General features: G+C 34.9%; 1 protein-coding gene across 1 annotated transcript in view; it reads right to left on the bottom strand.

Annotated features, from left to right (window-relative positions):
• EPHA6 (EPH receptor A6) overlaps positions 1-18,514 on the bottom strand; it is an 846,791-nt gene that overhangs the window by 259,995 nt on the left and 568,282 nt on the right. Inside the window, exon 9 of the mRNA XM_061194037.1 lies at positions 2,702-2,810. Coding sequence (XP_061050020.1) covers positions 2,702-2,810 — 109 coding nt within the window. The remainder of the gene's footprint in view (positions 1-2,701; positions 2,811-18,514) is intronic.

The following is an 18,514-nucleotide window of genomic DNA, read 5'->3' as shown; positions in this document are numbered from 1 at the left end:
CTGGATAAGAACCAATATTAATTAAAATACTTATCACCCATAGGCAAAAGTTATCATAAAGACCACTTTTAAGAACATATTTATAACATGTGAAAATACTCCATAAAAGGTTTTTTTAATACATCAAAATTAGCCCCAGATAGGAATAAAATACTCTCAAGTGGATTGATTGATCCAAATGATAGGAAGCTTAGAAAATATTTAATAACAAGCAATAACCATCATGTCTTTCCTTATATGGTCTCTAATAGCTAGAGTCGATGAAACGCATTAAAAGTCACAATGGAAAAATTGTTTTTGATTCAGAATCGCAGAAATTTAGACAACTGTCTTCCAGTTTCAGTGCTAAACCGCATTTTTTTTTTTTAATATTAGAAATGTGGTGGAGGCATGTTCTGTTCTTTCTCGGAAGAATCACGCTCTGAAGAACAGGAGGTGCTTATCTCCTATGACTTCTTCAACATGAAAAGTTCGGCAACATCCATATTATCTGACAGCTCATCAAGTTGCTAATTCCAAATGGTTAAACAGAATACATCTGTGGTGCACAACCCAATCTTTCAGTGTGAATTTGGTCTCAGATCCTATGACAAATTGCGTATTTATTCAGATACATCTTACAATTTTCATAGAATAATTTCCAGTGAATGCTTCCCCAGCATTGTGCTTAAGAGATGCTCCAGAATGAATTATTTTATCTTATGTAATTGAACTTGTTTTTTTTCCAGTATGTAGAATGTTAAGGCAGTTTCTGATGTCACATAAATTTGGCAAACATGGAAATTGTACTAAATTATTTTCAACTTTCAATTTTTTTGGTTATTATTAAATCTTTTTTAAAACGGTATTCAAATTCTGCTTCAGGAATCCCAAATAAAGATAACAGTCAAGCCCAAATCTCAGGTTTATTAGGCCAATTTTATTTAGCCTACAATGACAGTAAAGTCTTCTTTTGTCATATTTATGTGTAAAAGCAGTATTTTCTGATATTTTAACGAAATGTTTTTCTACATGTGTATGTGCTATTTAAATCACTGTTTGCTGAAATACTCTATGAGGAAATAAGGCCTTAGCTCATGTTCTACAAATACATAAAATATAACTTAAAAATCAGAACCAATTTTGCTACATGTTGAATCACTATTAAATAAAATATAATTTGAATCAATTTCCATTATGAATTTAGAGGCATTCTTTAAAATTGACAATAAATATGATACTGCTATTTAAATGAACTCTGAGACACTATTAATTGCAAGAGTCATGCTATGTCTATTTATACACCTGAAAATTTTAAGTGAACATAGGGGTAAATGTGCCCCTTTTACAATTAATTTCATAAGGAAGTCACCATTTCAACTTAACCACATTAGAATATCCTCGTGTTTCTTCGTTCCTTGATAAATCCTATAAAGTAGATTTGTTACAACTAAATCTGATACACTCTTAACAGGTAGCAGTTACATTTCCTCAGGGACCCACACTTGATAAGTGCCTAAGTAATTGTCAATTTATTGATCTATACTTCTAGTCTGCTGTCAAAATTTCAGATAATATTTTTTCATATATGCATATCCTCTATAATTCTGTAATGATTTTTAACAAAATATTGGTATGTAAGAGTTTTAAAAATGAGTAAAACAAAGGGTGTTCATAGTTTGCTGAACTACTGGCTCTGAAGGTAATTTCTGTGCATCATCAAATAATCAGGGTTTCCCAGTAGAGTTGGTGTACTTTAGCTGGAGTCAGTAAGGATGTGTATTGTTTCACTGGCATTCTTATTACAGTTTTAAATCATGACACTGATATTTTGCTGTATCAGGAAAACTCTCAAGGTATTTTGTGCCACTATTGATAATTTAGATGGAATATTTTCCCCTTGTAGGAGTGAAAATATGATCTGAAGACTTCACAATTTCTGACAAAAGTCTGGGCCAAATATCAAGGGCTCAATAAGAACTGACACTTATTCTTTTAAATAATTTCATACACATTATCTTCATTCACATCTCTGCATTGTCAGTAACTGGCTCATGGAAACAATCTAATATGTTTAAAAATCAATAAAGCATTTTAATGCTTTGTGATACCAAACTGTGTAAAAATAGAAATCTAAGGTTTAGATGGATGAAGCACTTTGACCAGCTAGTTGGGATTCAAGTCTAGGTCTTTTGCTACATTAAATTTATTGTTATTTTAAATTTTCATCCATATTACTCTTAGGCGGAAAAATAACTTGATTTATACAACCATTAATATAGTTCTAATATAGATCCTTTCAATATTTAATGGATAAAATAAAACATTTCTATAATATTAAGTTTATAAAACACTTTATATAAATTGTTCAGTTTCTCTGTTGAATTATTTTTTTTTCCAAGCAAAATCCCTTTAGTGGTATAATTTGATTGCAGTAAAGGAAAAGCCCAGACATAACTTATTAAGTAGGATTTTATCACTCATTGTTTTCAAAGTGTTTTTATCAAGTCTTTGGTTGCTTCCATATTCAGGGAACTGTTGACACAGAGAACTTGCCATGGTGGTTCTATTGCCACATAGAGTTCACTGTCAGAGTGGAATCTGCCTTGACCCCTTTTTCTCACAAGTATGCCTTGTTAAGTTTAAAAGCCCTTGAATACACAGTGTATAAGAAGAATGGCTATTCACAAATCTTGGAAATACTCTGGTATAATTCAGTTACCTGCCAGTGATTAAGAAGAACAAAGTAAGAATGACGAGGAGAGTGAATCCTCCCACGGCCGCGGTGGCTATCACGAGAATCTGCCCCTGTTCTGCTGCCATGTCAGAAGCTGAAACACAGGTACAATATTAACATTTCCCTGGGTGACATTTCACTACCAAATTGTTTTACAGCTTAGTATATGCTTGAAAATATGGTAATGCCTACCAAAAAATCTCACCATATTTGCCCTTTATTTGGCACACAAGATGCAAACCCCAAATGAGGGCTGAAGACTGAGGTCATAACCCATCACATAACCCTTTCTTCTTTTTTGCAAAAATACCAAGAAAGCAGATGGATTCCTAGTACCCCTCATTTTAAGATTAAGTAGGTTTTGCAAAATTAATTCAGCAGACGGACTAAAGGATTTTGTTTACATAATTGCTAAATTATTTCCTTGAACACTTTTGCCAACTGTTTGGGCTACACCCTGCAGGCCTGCAAACCTTGTAATTGCCCAGCTGAGAGATAAAGGAAAGAGTCAGAAGACAGAGACAGCGACGGTTTATTGGTTAGGGATTCTTACAAATCTGTAAGTCCTGGAGCGACACCCCATCATGGACAGCAGAGAGCAGGCAGGACACACTAGCAGTCTTCACTATGGGGGTGGGGTGGAGCTACCATTTATAGGGGGAATTGACTTTAGGTGGGCTCATCAGTTACCAGGGAAACCAGCAGCTGGTACAGGTGGCAAGCATGTAGGCAGTTACTGATTAAACCCTATAATTAAGAGGACTGTATAGTCATGTGAGTAGGGCGTAGGTGAAGCATGGGCTGGTCGAGCAGTGGGTGGACAGAGGGCAAGAGAAGAGCCATCTTGAGTGGCCTGACCATACACCAACAGACCAGGCTTTACAGACTGTTCTGATGTCTGTTTTCACAAAGTGAGAAGGCTATTATTGCACAATTTAAGAACAAACTTCTTTATATTTCATAGAGCTTAATTCAAACATCAAAGTCATGAATTCCCAACTCTAGAGCACAAGGGTATACATAGTAGTTGCTTAGATGTTTGACTAGCAGTCATTAAAAAAATGACATTTAAAAGCTTCCTTGTTTGAGGAAAAGTATGGATTATGTATGGTAACAGCATATTACTTCTCTCACTTACAAAACTGTATCAAAACTGCAAGGGCTGCATGTTTCACTAACCTTCCAGGAATCTTTTAAAATATCTTAGTTCAATTAATTCATTAGCACTTTTCATTCTCTGTATTACTGAAGTTTTAATGAGATACAATTTTATTGGACAGCATATGGGTAATTGCTTAATAATAGAGGTAAGGAAACTGAAGCTCAGTGAAGTTAAAGAACTTGATCCAGCTCACGCATGACTATCACCAGAATTCAGGCTTTACATATTTGTTTCATTTCTCCTTCCTATGCTATAACTTGCAATAATAATTCAGTTAATTATCAATATTCTAAAGCATTAAATCAATCAGTGCCTCCAATATCCCTTAACTTAAATAAAGCTTGATTTTTATTTAGATTACTATCAAAAACGATTAATCAGTTGAAAGCAGCAAACTGAATCAAAGAAAGAATATAACTGAAAAGCAAACCACTTAATTCTCTACCATAATATTTAAATTTATTAAACCTGGGTACTTTCCGTAGAAGTAGATCTTTTTCTGGGAATCAAGTATGGGGTAAACTATGTGCAAATTCATAGCCAGAGTAATAACTTTCTCATAAAAATGACATATCTACTAGAGAATATCTAAACCTTAAATGCTATTGTTAAGTCAGTAAGAAACCAGTCAAGCATTTAGGAGGCTTTTTAAGAAATCTAAATGTAAATAAAAACAAAAGTCATTTATGTTCAGGTTTTAGTAAGAAATTTACTAAACCTTGGAATTAGACCTTAGTCACTATGATTTAATCAAGATATTTTCAGGCAATCTATTTCAGTGTTGAGTTGTAGCTCACAATCTGTGTAGAGACAAGTTAAATAGTTGAATCTTACCCAATAAATAATGTACTGAAGGTTTTTTATTAGGTCCTCACTGGATTTCCTAATCTTCAGAATAACACTGATACCGTGGGAATTAATGTGTGCTTTAAATTGTCACATTTTCTTATTGAAAATTATTGAATACCAAATTGTAAGGAGTAGATGTTATAGAAAACATTAACTTTTTGAAGATAAAGGAGGTAGCATTTAAAAAGAAAACATTATTTACTTACCAACTGGTGTATTTGTAAAATATATAGTTCAAGAGTTTTAAACCTGGAGCATGTATTTTCATTGTAGCCAGGTAGCAAGTGATTTATTGACACCATGTATTCAAAGTTCAGATAGTGATGATTATGTAATTGGGTGCCTTTGGAAAATCAGATTACCTCATTATAGAAAATTGTGTTGTTTAATTTAAATAATTGCTCAGTAAAATGCCAGTACTACTAATATATCTTCTTTTTCACCCTTGTGATTACATATTATGAACTTTGCTTCAATTAAAACTTTAATAGGATAACAGTATTAAGATGTGACACGTTGAAAAATGTATATTTCTGCATAATTGTTTCTTAAACATCTGTACTAGGAATTCTGAACACTCCTCTGTGGAGAATATTTTATATATATATATATGAAAATAAGTCATTTGAAAATAAGAGTATATAATGTGATGTACTATTATACTGACAGTAAAATTCTCTGGATGATGGGGCTGGGTTGATTATGAAAACATTATGGATCTCATCATCATCATCAACAATAGCCATATGTACTCAACAATAAACTATCCTCTAGCAGTATGCTTAGTGCTTCAAATTCATTATCAAATTTATCTGCACAACATCTTAATAGGTAGGTACTATTATTATTCCTAACTTAAGTGGTTATATTACTTGCCTAAGGTCACACGTCTTGTACACAAGAAAGCTGGCCACCCAACCCTGATTTATCAATCTCCAAGCCCACACTATTGCCACTATTTTGCACCACCATTTACACTAACAGAACAACTGGCTTGGGGCTCTTTTGTGTGTTCTAGAACCATCATAGCCTTGCTTGACCTTGGTTTCATGTCTGTAAAAATGAGAATGTTGAATTAAATATTCTTAACACAATCCTTCAGAGCAATTTTACTATGATATTGTGTTATTCACTAAGGCTGCAATCAAATACTGGGAAGAACAAGATTTGCCATACGGAAATAAGAGGAATTCATAGGACCTGTGCTTCAGCTCTTGGTCCGGATAGGGATAATTTCTGCCTTTTTATCATATTAATGTAGCCAGACACAGGGCTCTGACTTTATCTCAGGATAAAGTCCAAAGCCCTTAACTTTGTTAACAAGGCTCTCTACAAATGGCTCTAGCATATATCTCCAGATTCATCTCTCATCATTCTCTAACCATGCTAAATTTCTGCCAGTTCCTTCAATGCACTGGACTTTCATGGTCAATTCCTAATCAATCCTCCTGCATGAACATCACATCATTTTCTGGTTGTTTAGATTTTGTTAGGTCCCTAGATATATGTTCCCATAGACCCTTGTACTACTTTTATCCATAAATTTCTATCATGTTTTATTGAAATTACCTTTTTTTGGTAATCTGTCTTTCTGTTAGATTGCAAATTCTATTGCAGGGACTTTATTCACTATAGTATCTATAATATGTTGAATGAAGACATCCTCTCCTCCTCCACCTCCCCCAAAAGGAATTTGTAGGTGTAACTGAGGACCTCAATCATCCTGGATCAACTGGGTGGGCCCAAATCCATGAAAAGGGTCCTTATAAGAGACAGGAGAAGAGAAAATAAAGAGAAGAAGGCCAGAGACAGAGACTAGAGTTATGCAGCCACAAGCCAAGGAATGCCTGGAGCCACCAGACAGTGGGAGAGGCAAGGAAGGATTCTCTCCTAGAGCCTTAGGGGAGAGTATGCTTCTGTTTCTGGCTTCCATAACTGTGAGAGAACGAATTTGGTGTTTTAAGCCACTATGTGTGGTAATTTGTTAGAGTAACCCTAGGAAACTAATACAGTATTTGACCTACAGAGCTTGATACATGGTAGTAGCTCAATAAATATTTGTTTGTGTGAATGGATTGAATGATTGTGTGCATTGGATGATTCTCATATAAAACAGGTCAGATTAACCTAGGGTAATCCATATTCTTGCCTTCCACTTGATATGTAGAGATTTACCTTGAAGGTAGTAACGTTATGTATATGAAGTAAGTCTATCCAACACTATTTTAATCAGAGGACTCTAATTATTCTGTATTATTGGAGATAATGCTTCCCGGAAGGCAGGGACTACTAGAAAGTACAGACTTCTACATTTGATCAAGTTGAGTAGATTAAGTTTATAAATGTGAATCCAAGGTTAAGAATTTATTAGTTCATTCAATAAATGTTTATTGAGCACCTATTACATGGCAGGCACTGAGATGGACTCTAGGGATACAGTGGTAAACAATAAAGACTGTCCTCCTGGATTTACCATCCAGTGGGGAAGATAAACAATGAGCAAATAATTAGGAGTCTAAGAACTGTTACAAAAGAGAAACTGCAAGGTGCTCTGGAAGAGGATAAACAGCCTTTGGCAGTGAGTCAGCAGAGTGGGAGTTTGGAAATATGCCGTGTTGGAAGAAGGAGGAGGAGGAGGAGGGGGAAAGGAAAAGGAAGAGGAGGAGGGAGACAGTGAGGAGTTGTTCCTTGTTTAGAGGTCTCAAAGACTTCATTAATGTAAATGGACACTTAGACAAATAAACCATAAAATCATCTACCAAGTGGATTCCATAAAATTATAGTATAGTTACAAATTCCTCTGTTGTGAAAACTTGTCTATAGTACCAACTATTCATGTTTTCAATCCTGAGAAGAAGCTTGCTTATTTCTAATTAGTTTTGTAGGAGAAATGTGTATACAGAGCAAACGTGTCCTTCAGAAGTAACACAATAAGAAACACAATAATCTATGGTAAGAAATAAAATTTAATTGTGACTAGGTGATTGGGAATGTTCCTTTGCTTAATGGAATGAGGTTATAGTCTTAGAAAAAGATAAGTATATTAAAATGATACATTTCATTCTATGGTTTGGAAAGAAGCATACTTCCTTAAGAGGAAGCAATTACCCAAAAAGAGTTGCAAATTTGTTACTGAGCAAGGACTTAGCACCTACCCAATGCCTGGCATAAGTCAGGATGACATTATTAAGTGAGGTTTGCTTTAGTTATTGGTATTTAAAGAGAAAAAAGTGAAGTTCTTTACTTGGAATCCAAATACTTAAAAAAATAGATTTCATGCCTTAAAGAAAGTATGAGGGAAAAGCAATTTGGCTATTTTTAACCAAAGAATTTTCTTCTATGGAGGCATATGATTTTGTCTCTCTGTAATCAAGATTATTCTAGTTTATATTTACATTTCAAAGTAAAATCTGTTATTTGTATTCTGTGTTATTTTCTATGCAATAGCTTTTTAAAGTTAACTCTTTTCTGTTTTAACATCTTAAAGTAATGGAAGACAACATTTACATGATTTTTTTGAATAAAGCATTTCTCAAAATGTTGCCCAGTGAAATAAATTTGTTTCATATTCACATGTTTTATTTATGACTCCCAATTTTAGATGAAATGTCAAAATTTCAAATACTATTATCTCAACACTTTACCAAATGATTTTTTTAAACACAGCAGAAATCTCAACAAAGTAATGTATGGAGAGCACCCAGTAAATTAACCTTAAGGTTTGTTGACGATCGATACAGGAAATCCTTAGCATTATTTTTTTCAGGAAAAAAATTCCCCTCTCAGGGTATATATTGCAATCAGGATTGGTTTAACTTTATGAAATGAGACATATATATATAAAGATGTAGCAATATACAATGGAGACTCATGAGTCTGTAAAATCTCACCACTGTATGGTCATGTAGACATAAGAGTGTGAGATAGGAATGAAAACTGAAGAAATAGTTCTCCTAGATGAAGATAATCTTGTGGTTTTGTAGATGGTGTTACTCTCTTGGCCACCTGGACTTGAAACATGAGGTCATCTTTGATTTTACCGTTCCCTATAACTCCAGGTCCAAAGTCAAATCATTATTATGTCTTATGTTATCTTGTTTTTATTACCACTGGTACTGCCTCTAAGACTTCAGCCTCATGTGATTAAGCTACTTTTATAATTTTCTATTAGACTGACTTTCCACAGTGTCTCTTCCTAATCCATCCCACATTATGTGGCCAGATAATTATACTTCAAAATAATACTTAAAAATACTCAGCAAATAAAATGATTTAAAAATTAAAAAAACAAAACAAAAAAAACCTCAGACTTTCCTATTGCCTAGAGAGTAAAATCCTCCCATCGCAGTAAGTATATCATTCTTAGAGATGTCCAAGACTGAAACTTTGGACTCAGCCCTCACATAATGCAGGCAGATCATCAGATCATCAATCCTGTCATTCCTACATTTTAAAGTATTTCTTAATTGATTCCCATTCCCTCCTATCCCCACAGCTATTTTCTTAGTTCAGATACTCATCTTATCACATGTATTTGAATTCAGCTAGATGGCGAGTTCAATTATGTGGAATGCGGTGGAGCAGTGGCAAACAAGACAGACATAAAGAGCCTCTGAAGAAACATCTGACAGATGTTCACATACTAAAGAATGCAGAGTTTACTCATAAAACAGCTTCAGTGCCTCACACTCTTACTTCAGACATGTTTATTGATTTCCAAGTTCACAAAGCAGATACCTGAAGAGAGGGAATTGAATGGAAGTGCACACTGCTAGCCTGACTGAAAGAACAGCGGGGAAACCTGAAAATCTGACATAAAATTCCAGAATATATACTACTCTGGAGGCAGGAGCTGAGGATCAAATAGCCCTATAAAATTCAAGGAGCACCAAAGGACTCACTATGTTAGAACTCAATGCATTAACATGATCATTCAAGGTCCATTAAAAAATGCTGAGATATGTTCAAGATATTTTATATAAAAGGGCAGGAGTTTGTGGATGCATTATTAGAAAAATATTCAAAATATTTAAAAATTATAAAAATAATACTTTAAAGACCAAACCTCTGTCTGAAAACTTCAACCATCAAAAATGATTCATTTTCTGAAGATTTCCATTTTTTGGCCCATTTCAACTATGTCATAAGCTTCTTGAGGGCAGAAATAATATCATTCTCCTTTCTGTATCACATGGGATTAGCACAGTGCCTTACACAGTATAGGGATTAATAAATGCATATTTTCATGAAGAAGAGATAAAGAACACATTCTAGATGTAAGGATTAAACATCTCTGACTATAAAAAGTTTTCATGTATGATTTGTTTGGTAATATTAATGCTTAAAAATGTTCTAGTGACACAAAAAATTCCCCAACACTTTTGTATTTTGGCATTTAATATGTTCAAAGATAAATTAATAGAAAATAGTGTGAATAAACTTCTTTATTCAAATATCCCAGCCTAGGGTTTGAATGAAGTAGCTATTTAGAGGAAGAGGTATTGCCTGAGATTGTACTAACATGTTTCTTTTATATTCATTCAACATTTGGTGCCATCTACCAAAAGGAAAAATATCCCTAAGACTGGTATACGAGAGAGAGAGAGAGAGAGAGAGAGAGAGAGAAAGAGAGAGAGAGAGATAGTGAGATAGATAGAGAGAGAGAGAAAATAGCAAGAAACTCTCTGATACACTCTAGTAAGCCAGTTACTGAATTCTCTTCTCAGCTGGATGGAAACAAACCTCATGGATCATTTCTGTTGAAGTAAAGACCCTTAGCTGGGATTACACTTCAGAAAATTATTTCACATCCGTGCTTTCCGCCACTGCTCTGTCATTTCTCCAGAAACAATGCAATTCAGTACTTCAAACTGTGGCTACATTGGGACACAGAAGACTTCAAGATTCACTCTCCTTGATGACCTTAATTTACTTGTCAGATAAAAATGCCAAATGACACAGGGATAATTGGAAAATGTGAGTTTGGTACAACTTGATGGAGAGGCAGAAGCAGAGGCAAGTAGTGTAGTGTGATGAAACACTTGTTGTCTTTTTCTTTTTTTAAAGAGATTTTTGTCTGCATTAATAAATGGTCAACATGCCTTGCTACAGGTAGGCTTCATGTGACAAATATCAAAGAACAATGAAAAGAGATTGAGGCATTTAAACACCTGGGACTACTGTTAACATTCTAAATGTCAAGAGTTTAATTTGTAATTGTCTATATTTCATATTGTTACTGGCAGTTGAGATAGATCTTTGATAACATTTTTTTTTTGCAATTGAAATACTCATGTTGCCAAAGTACATATTTCATCATTTTCTTTAAAGATCCAGCGTACAACAGAATTTCCTTACAAATTTCACAAATTCCCTGGAATACTGATCTGGAACCTATTATGTTCAATTTCAAACACTATTCAACAAGTATCATAATAATAATAGTGGATATTTACATATTGCTAGGCATATATATGCACTTGAGGTTATAGCTTTTAATATAAAGGTTAGTGTGTACCAGATGTACAATAGATAGCTAGTGGGAAGCAGCCGCATAGCACAGGGAGATCAGCTCGGTGCTTTGTGACCACCTAGAGGGGTGGGATGGGGAGGGTGGGAGGGAGGGAGATGCAAGAGGGAAGAGATATGGGAACATATGTATATGTATAACTGATTCACTTTGTTATAATGCAGAAACTAACACACCATTGTAAAGCAATTATACTTCAATAAAGATGTTTTTAAAAAAAATATATAAAGGTTAGTGTGGTTTGAGGTTAAGTAGGTTTGTAATTAAATGTATAGCGATCACAAATTTCATAGGCTTATAAAATAAAAGATTTATTTAGGATCTATTTTTCATAAAAATATTTAAAGAAAAATCCTGATAAGAAACACAGATTGATTACTTAGAAAAAGTTCTATAGATTTTCTTGAGGAAATCCTCTTTACTGACTCATTATTCATTCAAAAACAACAAAAATATTAATCATTTAGAATGTGCTAAACACTATGATATCAGGATTGGAGAGACAAAGAAAACTAAAGCATATTTTCCTGTCTTCATAGTAGTTTCTCTTTAGCGAAGGGGTTAGAGATGTAAGCCTTAATTGTAATATAATAAAATTGTTCCTAAAATGGAGGTACATGTGAAGGTAATGAGGGAAGAGTAGGAGAGTAATAACCTTGATGGGAAGAAGTGAAGGAAGGTTTATAAAGGAGGTGATTCCTAAGCTAAAGCTAGAATGATTAGAATAAATTTGCAAGTCACCAAGGTGATGAGTAGATATTGGGACATTCTAGTTTGAAGAAATGACATCATAAACATGGAGACACAAAATAGCTCACCATCTTGAGTTGTTGTTTCTGTGTACTTTGGGATGTCTGAGACACAGATCAAGAGGCTGAATAGTAGGTTGGAGAGAGAGAGGCAAGGGATGGATCATGAAAATTTAAATTGACATCATGCTTATGTTTTTCTCAGGTTACCATTCATACTCAGGTTCAGAGGTAGAGTTGATGGAGATGTGAGTTTCATCAGAATTGCCATTTTTACTGGAGATATAAACTCATGTATATATATATGGGAAGGACTTGCCTGAAGATAAATCCAACAGAGAAGAAAGCAGAACTGAGACCAAGAAAGTATTGAGAACACAGTTGGAGAGCCTGGATTTGGCCTGAATCTCATGCTACTCCTTGACTTTGGTTACAGAAAGCAATAAAGTCCCACTTTTTATTAAGCCAGTTGGGGTTTTGTTACTTGAAACTGATAGTCCTATTTAATATAATGAACCAAAGAGGAAAGAATTTGGTTGTATTTTTCCACATGCATATCTTAATATGAGGGGACAGGAGGGTAAGTGGGTCTTTATATTTCCAAACTAGGTACTAATAATTTCTCATTGTTTATTATGTTGCTTGAGCTGGATGTTTTCTATCTCCATTTACTATTTTTTTTAAAAAGTTTGATGTTGAACACAGCCTCCTGAGTATGTTTGTCCCCACAATGAGATGGATAGGATAGGAAGAATAAGGTGAAATGGGATGGGGGGCAGTTACCTTTATAAAATAACCTTTTGTTATACAAAGAATATCAAATGCTCTGCCTGAAGAGATTCCTTTTTTTTTTCTTTAATAGACAGATTCAGGGGGAAATCAGTCCTGTCTAGCATATATTTAATGGATCTCATGCACTGATTTAATAAAAATTGCATGGATGTAAAAACAAACAAACCAAAAATAAAAACAAATGAACTGACATTTCTGGCAAGTTTAGCGTGACAGCATGTTAAAATCAGATTGTGGAAGAATCTGCCCAATTTAAACCCATCTAATTATAAACTCATTACTACCAAATCTGGAGCTAAACAAATTCCTGTGGAAGACCTTTACTTAATTTTCTCAGTTAATGATAAAGCAGATTTGAGGCTACAGTTGTCCCTTATATGGCTTCAGTAGAAGTATTTGTGAAAGCACAGAAACCAGCAATGTTGGGGTGGGAGTGTAATTTCTCTCAGTTTTATGGACCCAAGCACGGTGTCCAAAGTAATTTAGATCCCAGGCATCTAACAGGGACCTGTTACCCCTTATGCCAGAACTCATTTGATCATCTCCTGAAAGCAAATAAGTTGTAGGGCAAGTTTTTGGATCATTGTTTGAAACAGTTTGAAGCCTGTTCTGAATACCACCAAACTATTTACCTCAGCCTTTAACCAATCATTATAATTGGTTCTGGAAAGATTCAAGGAGAATCAACCCTATTTTAAAAAGGGCCAACCTATAGTCCTACAAAACTATGGCTCGACTCAACTTTCTCAGAGTCCCTCAATTATTTATGGTATGCTTTCCCTTAAACAATGAGTGAGGTCTCCAAGTTAAATATTTTGTATTAGAAGCAAGAGGGTTTTGGGCACAGTATTACTCTACTATTTAATGTTATTATTTTCAAGAAAATAAGACTGTTTGCTTTGCATATATATCTTTCATTAAATTTTTAATTCATTGCCTAGAGGATCAAGTTAACTTAAAACTGAGGCTTAGTATTATGATTCCAAAAAAATGAGAGTAAATGCCACTCTAAAAGAATGGTGAACTAAAGGGGAAAATTTTCCTGACATACCCATTCACAATTTCATGTAATATAAACAGGCATTGTGTTTTATTTATTCATCTTTTAAACGAATATCTTCACAATTTGATACTGATTGTAGACAAACTGCATATGTGCCATCTTGGTAGACAGAAAGATAAACCTCTTCCTATATGTTGATGATATGGGTTTCATTTTCAACAACTAGAATTGATTTCTGGATACAAATAATTCAGCCATTCTACTGCTTCAGAAAGAATTGTATAATCATCAACTTTATCAAAACTAAAATCATTTTCTTTGTCAGACAAAAGGCAGTTGATCAAAACTCTACAAACTAGACAACCTATTCCATTTTGTACAACATACTTTTTCCATGGCTTATCCTGGAAAGCATGCTGCAGAACTGTGCAGCTCAATATATAACTTTTTCCATGGGAGCAGTCCTCCTTGGGCTTCTTTTTGATGACTTGGAACACTTGCTTTGAAAATTTTCCAGGCCAGAATCATCTTTTTTTTCCACAGTACCCTGTGGTGTGGAACCCCAGGCTTTCGATCGAGAGTATGTTTAATTGTGGGAGCAGATCCAAATCTGCTTCCTAAGGACAATCTTTGCTTTGCCTGCAGCCCATTTCAGTGCAAATGTGGGGAGATTTTATTTTTGCATGAGCAAAAATATTGGTTGGGCATCTTGGCTTTAATAGCAGAAAGATTTCTGCATCTTCTTCATCTTATTTTTAAAGCACTTGCACCATCCCTCAATACAAAAATAGAGAATTCACATTCTAAGCGCTCATTAAAGACTAATCTTAAAATTCTTAGTAAGCATCTCTTAGGATATCTGTTCAGCCCTGTCTCTGAAAACTGCCTCTACCCCAGGGTAGGGCTTTGGAAGACTGTTCTCTCTGTCTCTGGCTCCCAGACATGAATTGGATTAGGGATGGAGATCTGACTCAAACTGGGCCACTCACAGTCTCTCTTCTAGGAATTTGGGATTAGGATTCACAGTGTTTAACAATTTTGATCCATGATTGAAATGAAGCAGAAATGTGAGTTTGCAAGTCATGGGGCAGATAGATATCCTTTCTTAAATGAACACAGATTCAGGCAAAAATAGTCTTTCGAGAGAGAAACAGAGATGAGTGGCTGTGTAGAACAAGAAAAAGACTGGCTGCTTTCATTTCAAGAGTTTTCCGATTTCTTGTTTCAGTCCTTTTTGAAGCCCAGGTTTACTCCCCATGTTTCCACTGTAGTCCTGTCTGGGATATTCTTGTACGTCTTTTTCCCTAACTTAGCTCATGGTATACCACCATGGAAAAACCACCTTCAATCAGTGACACTTTACCTCCGTCAGGTCTTCTATCAAAGGTTGTGGTCAGAAAATACCACATGAAACAAACTTCTTCATTTGTTGAAAAAGCTCTGCTTGAGGCCATTATCCTCAATGCCCTCCATACATATTTCCTATAGCATTTGTGCTTCCTATTATAAGAGCGTGATCACATCTCTATTCTCTGGCTGCTGCCAGAAATCTCAGAGGCAGAGATGGTGCACACATGCATCTCTAGTAATAATTATCAAAACAAAACTTTGTTCCTTCTTGTTTTTATGGATCTAATTTTCTACTTCTAGTTCTAATTTATGAAACATTTTGTACATGTGTCTTAAACTGCCTGGAATGTTTTTAGGGAGAAGAGAATTGCAAGTAAAAGAATCAACAATCCTGTTTAGTTAATCAAGCTTTCCGAGAAAGCATCCCCATAAAAATTAAGGGCAATTTAGACACGTTAGCATATATGTGGGAAAAGCATTCAGCAAGCATTCAGTTTTCTCCCTAAAACATGAAATGTGACTATAACTATAATTCTCTCTTAACTCTAATAATTGATACTAATGATTTAGATTAGTTATATATATGTTTGGGTGTGTTCTGTTAAACAATATTCTTGATTGAGTAATTCTAGATGATTAACAAAAGGTGTAACAAAGGTCACTTCTATCCCCTTTAAGACACATGAGAAGAATTTCTAAATTCCATATACTTACTAGATTGACTGATTCATGTGTTAAGTACCTTTTTCCCCCTGGCAATGGAGATGCACATATAAAAAGCCAAGTGAATTTTTCTTTTTTTTTTTTAAATGTAAGTCTTTTTAAAAAATGTTTTTAGTTCTTTTATTTATTTATTATTTATGCATTTATTTTTGGCTGCGTTGGGTCTTTGTTGCTGCGCTCAGGCTTTCTCTAGTTGCGGCAAGCGGGGGCTACTCTTCATTGTGGTGCGCGGGTTTCTCATTGCGGTGGCTTCTCTTGTTGCAGAGCACGGACTTTAGGCGTGCAGGCTTCAGTAGTTGTGGCACACAGGCTTAGCTGCTCCGCGGCATGTGGGATCTTCCTGGACCAGGGCTCGAACCCATGTCTCTGGCGTTGGCAGGCGGATTCTTAACCACTGCACCACCAGGGAAGCCCAAGTGAGTTTTTCTATACTGCTTCTCTTCTGAAGATTGACAGAAAGTATTCTTCTCATTGCTTTTATTTTCCATACTGAGTTTTGGCATTCTTCACTTGTCCTAATCCCCCAATTTCCACAGTATAAGCTATTGGAAGTCTGAAGCTAAGGTTGCATATTAGACTCCCTCAAACATCTTCCCAGTCATGGACTAAGTAAGATGCCCCTTCTCTCCTTATGTATGCAAGTTCTAAGGACTTAGAGGTCTCTGGATGTCACAGATCAATGCAAAGATAGAATTACCCTATCAACTTCTTATTTACTCACTTGTGGCCTTCATTTTCTGTAAATAGTAAAGTATTATCTTAAGCAGTAAGAACACTGGGGAAAATGGTGACAGAAACAGTTTCACGTGAATTTTGTTTTTTAAATAAAAACTTGTTAAATTTATATTGCCTGCTTCTGTTAATAATCTCAAGGGTAGGGTAGAGTCTAATCATGAATGATATACTTTTATAATCCATAAAACTATTGCTGAATTCAAGCAAATAGCAATTGTAAAGGTACATAACTTAAAAGAAAATCACCAGGAGTGTTAATTGGGTATCTTAACTGCATGTTTATGTTTAATACAATTTGAAATCTATCAGCACAGTGGACAGTTAAGCAAGAAGAGAGAGGGAAAATGACAAAAATACAGCTAGCTAGCTATAAAAAGATGCAGCTCCTAAGACGGATAAATATAAACAGTGAGAAGTGGGTCTCTAATGGACAGAAATTAGTTGTCAACAATTTAGAAGGATTCAAAAGGCATTTTGAGTTGCAGTACAGAACATGACAGAAGAAAGAATGTGCTAAGGGCAATTAGATAACCCTAAGGCTCCTTGGTATGTTTCCACTTGGTGCTCTGTCTGCCAGGCAACACAGGTTTATTTGGAAAAGAATGGAGTATCCCTCTTTCCAGTCATTATGCAAGTAAAAATGTGATTTTATAAAAGTTCAAAATTCTCAAACCTGCATCTATTCCATAATTTGAAAAAGTAAAATCCTTCCTCAAATAGGATATTCTATGCTTATTACTTATAGAAGTAATAGCATAACTAATACCTATTCTGAGTCAAAATATAGTTTTCAATATATAGATAAATGTGATTTTCTGTGGGTTGCTTATTCTTTTGCCAGGAAATCAGTTGTTCAGTTATTTATTTAATTTTAAAAATTTATAGTGGGGTAGGTGGCTATGGGTACATAAATCATGTCATTTCTACTTGAAAATGGAAGAGGATTCCACAGAGGGTAACCTAAGGGAGGTTTCTTGCCAGAATTACATTCTTTTTATTCCTTCTTAATTTTTTTCTTTCTTTTTTTTTTTTTGGAGATGAGTGGCAGCTGATTCACAGCACAGGCTCACTCAAAAATTCATATTGGACTCAGTGAAGGAGTCCCCCTCAGACGAAGGGTAGTAATTATTATAATAACTAACACTTTTAAAGGGCTTATGTATGTAATCCACAGTTCTAAACACTTCACATGTATCAACCTATTTAATCTTCAAAACAATCATATGAGACAGTAGTATTATTAGCTTCACTTTATAATTGGAGAAACTAAGGTACAGAGAGGTTAAGTAACCTGCCCATGGTTATGCAGATAGAAGTGGCAGAACCAGATGTAAATACAGACAGTCTAGTTCTAGAGTTTGACCTCCTAACCATTATGCTATACTGTCTGCTGGCATTAAGACTTTTTGTAATTTAAGTATTTAAAAGAAAGGTGGCCCAACTCATAGATAATTTGATTACCATTGGAACAGGAGAGACTGGTTCTGGGTCCACAAGATAATGTTGTTGGAATGGAACTGATGGAGGCTCCCTGACTTGCCTCCTATGCTGGCTAAGATCTGCTATCTCACAAGTTCAAGTGTGGAGCTTCCTTGGCTGAATCCAGTTCTTCAGTGCGTAACCCCTGGAAGGTCAGCTCATCTTGGGGAATCTCACTCATGCTTATATGTCACCTATAAAAGTTAAACAAAAGCTAACACTAAGACTAGCCAACTAGTCTCAAGGGTTAGCTAATGGGCATGAAAAATAAATGTCAGAGGGAGAAATCAGAGAATGACTTGATTGCCATTGTAAAATGTCTACATGCAAGAAGATAATAAAGAATAATGTTTTGTTTTGTTTTTTGAATGAATGAATTTTTTTTTTTTTTTTTGGCTGTACCATGTGGCACGTGGAACTTCCCTGA

The sequence above is a fragment of the Eubalaena glacialis genome, chromosome 6 (genome assembly GCF_028564815.1).
Source record: "Eubalaena glacialis isolate mEubGla1 chromosome 6, mEubGla1.1.hap2.+ XY, whole genome shotgun sequence".
NCBI classification, from domain to species: Eukaryota; Metazoa; Chordata; class Mammalia; order Artiodactyla; family Balaenidae; genus Eubalaena; species Eubalaena glacialis.
The sequence above is the reverse complement of the archived record's forward strand: the minus strand, read 5'-3'. Positions and strand labels throughout refer to the sequence as shown.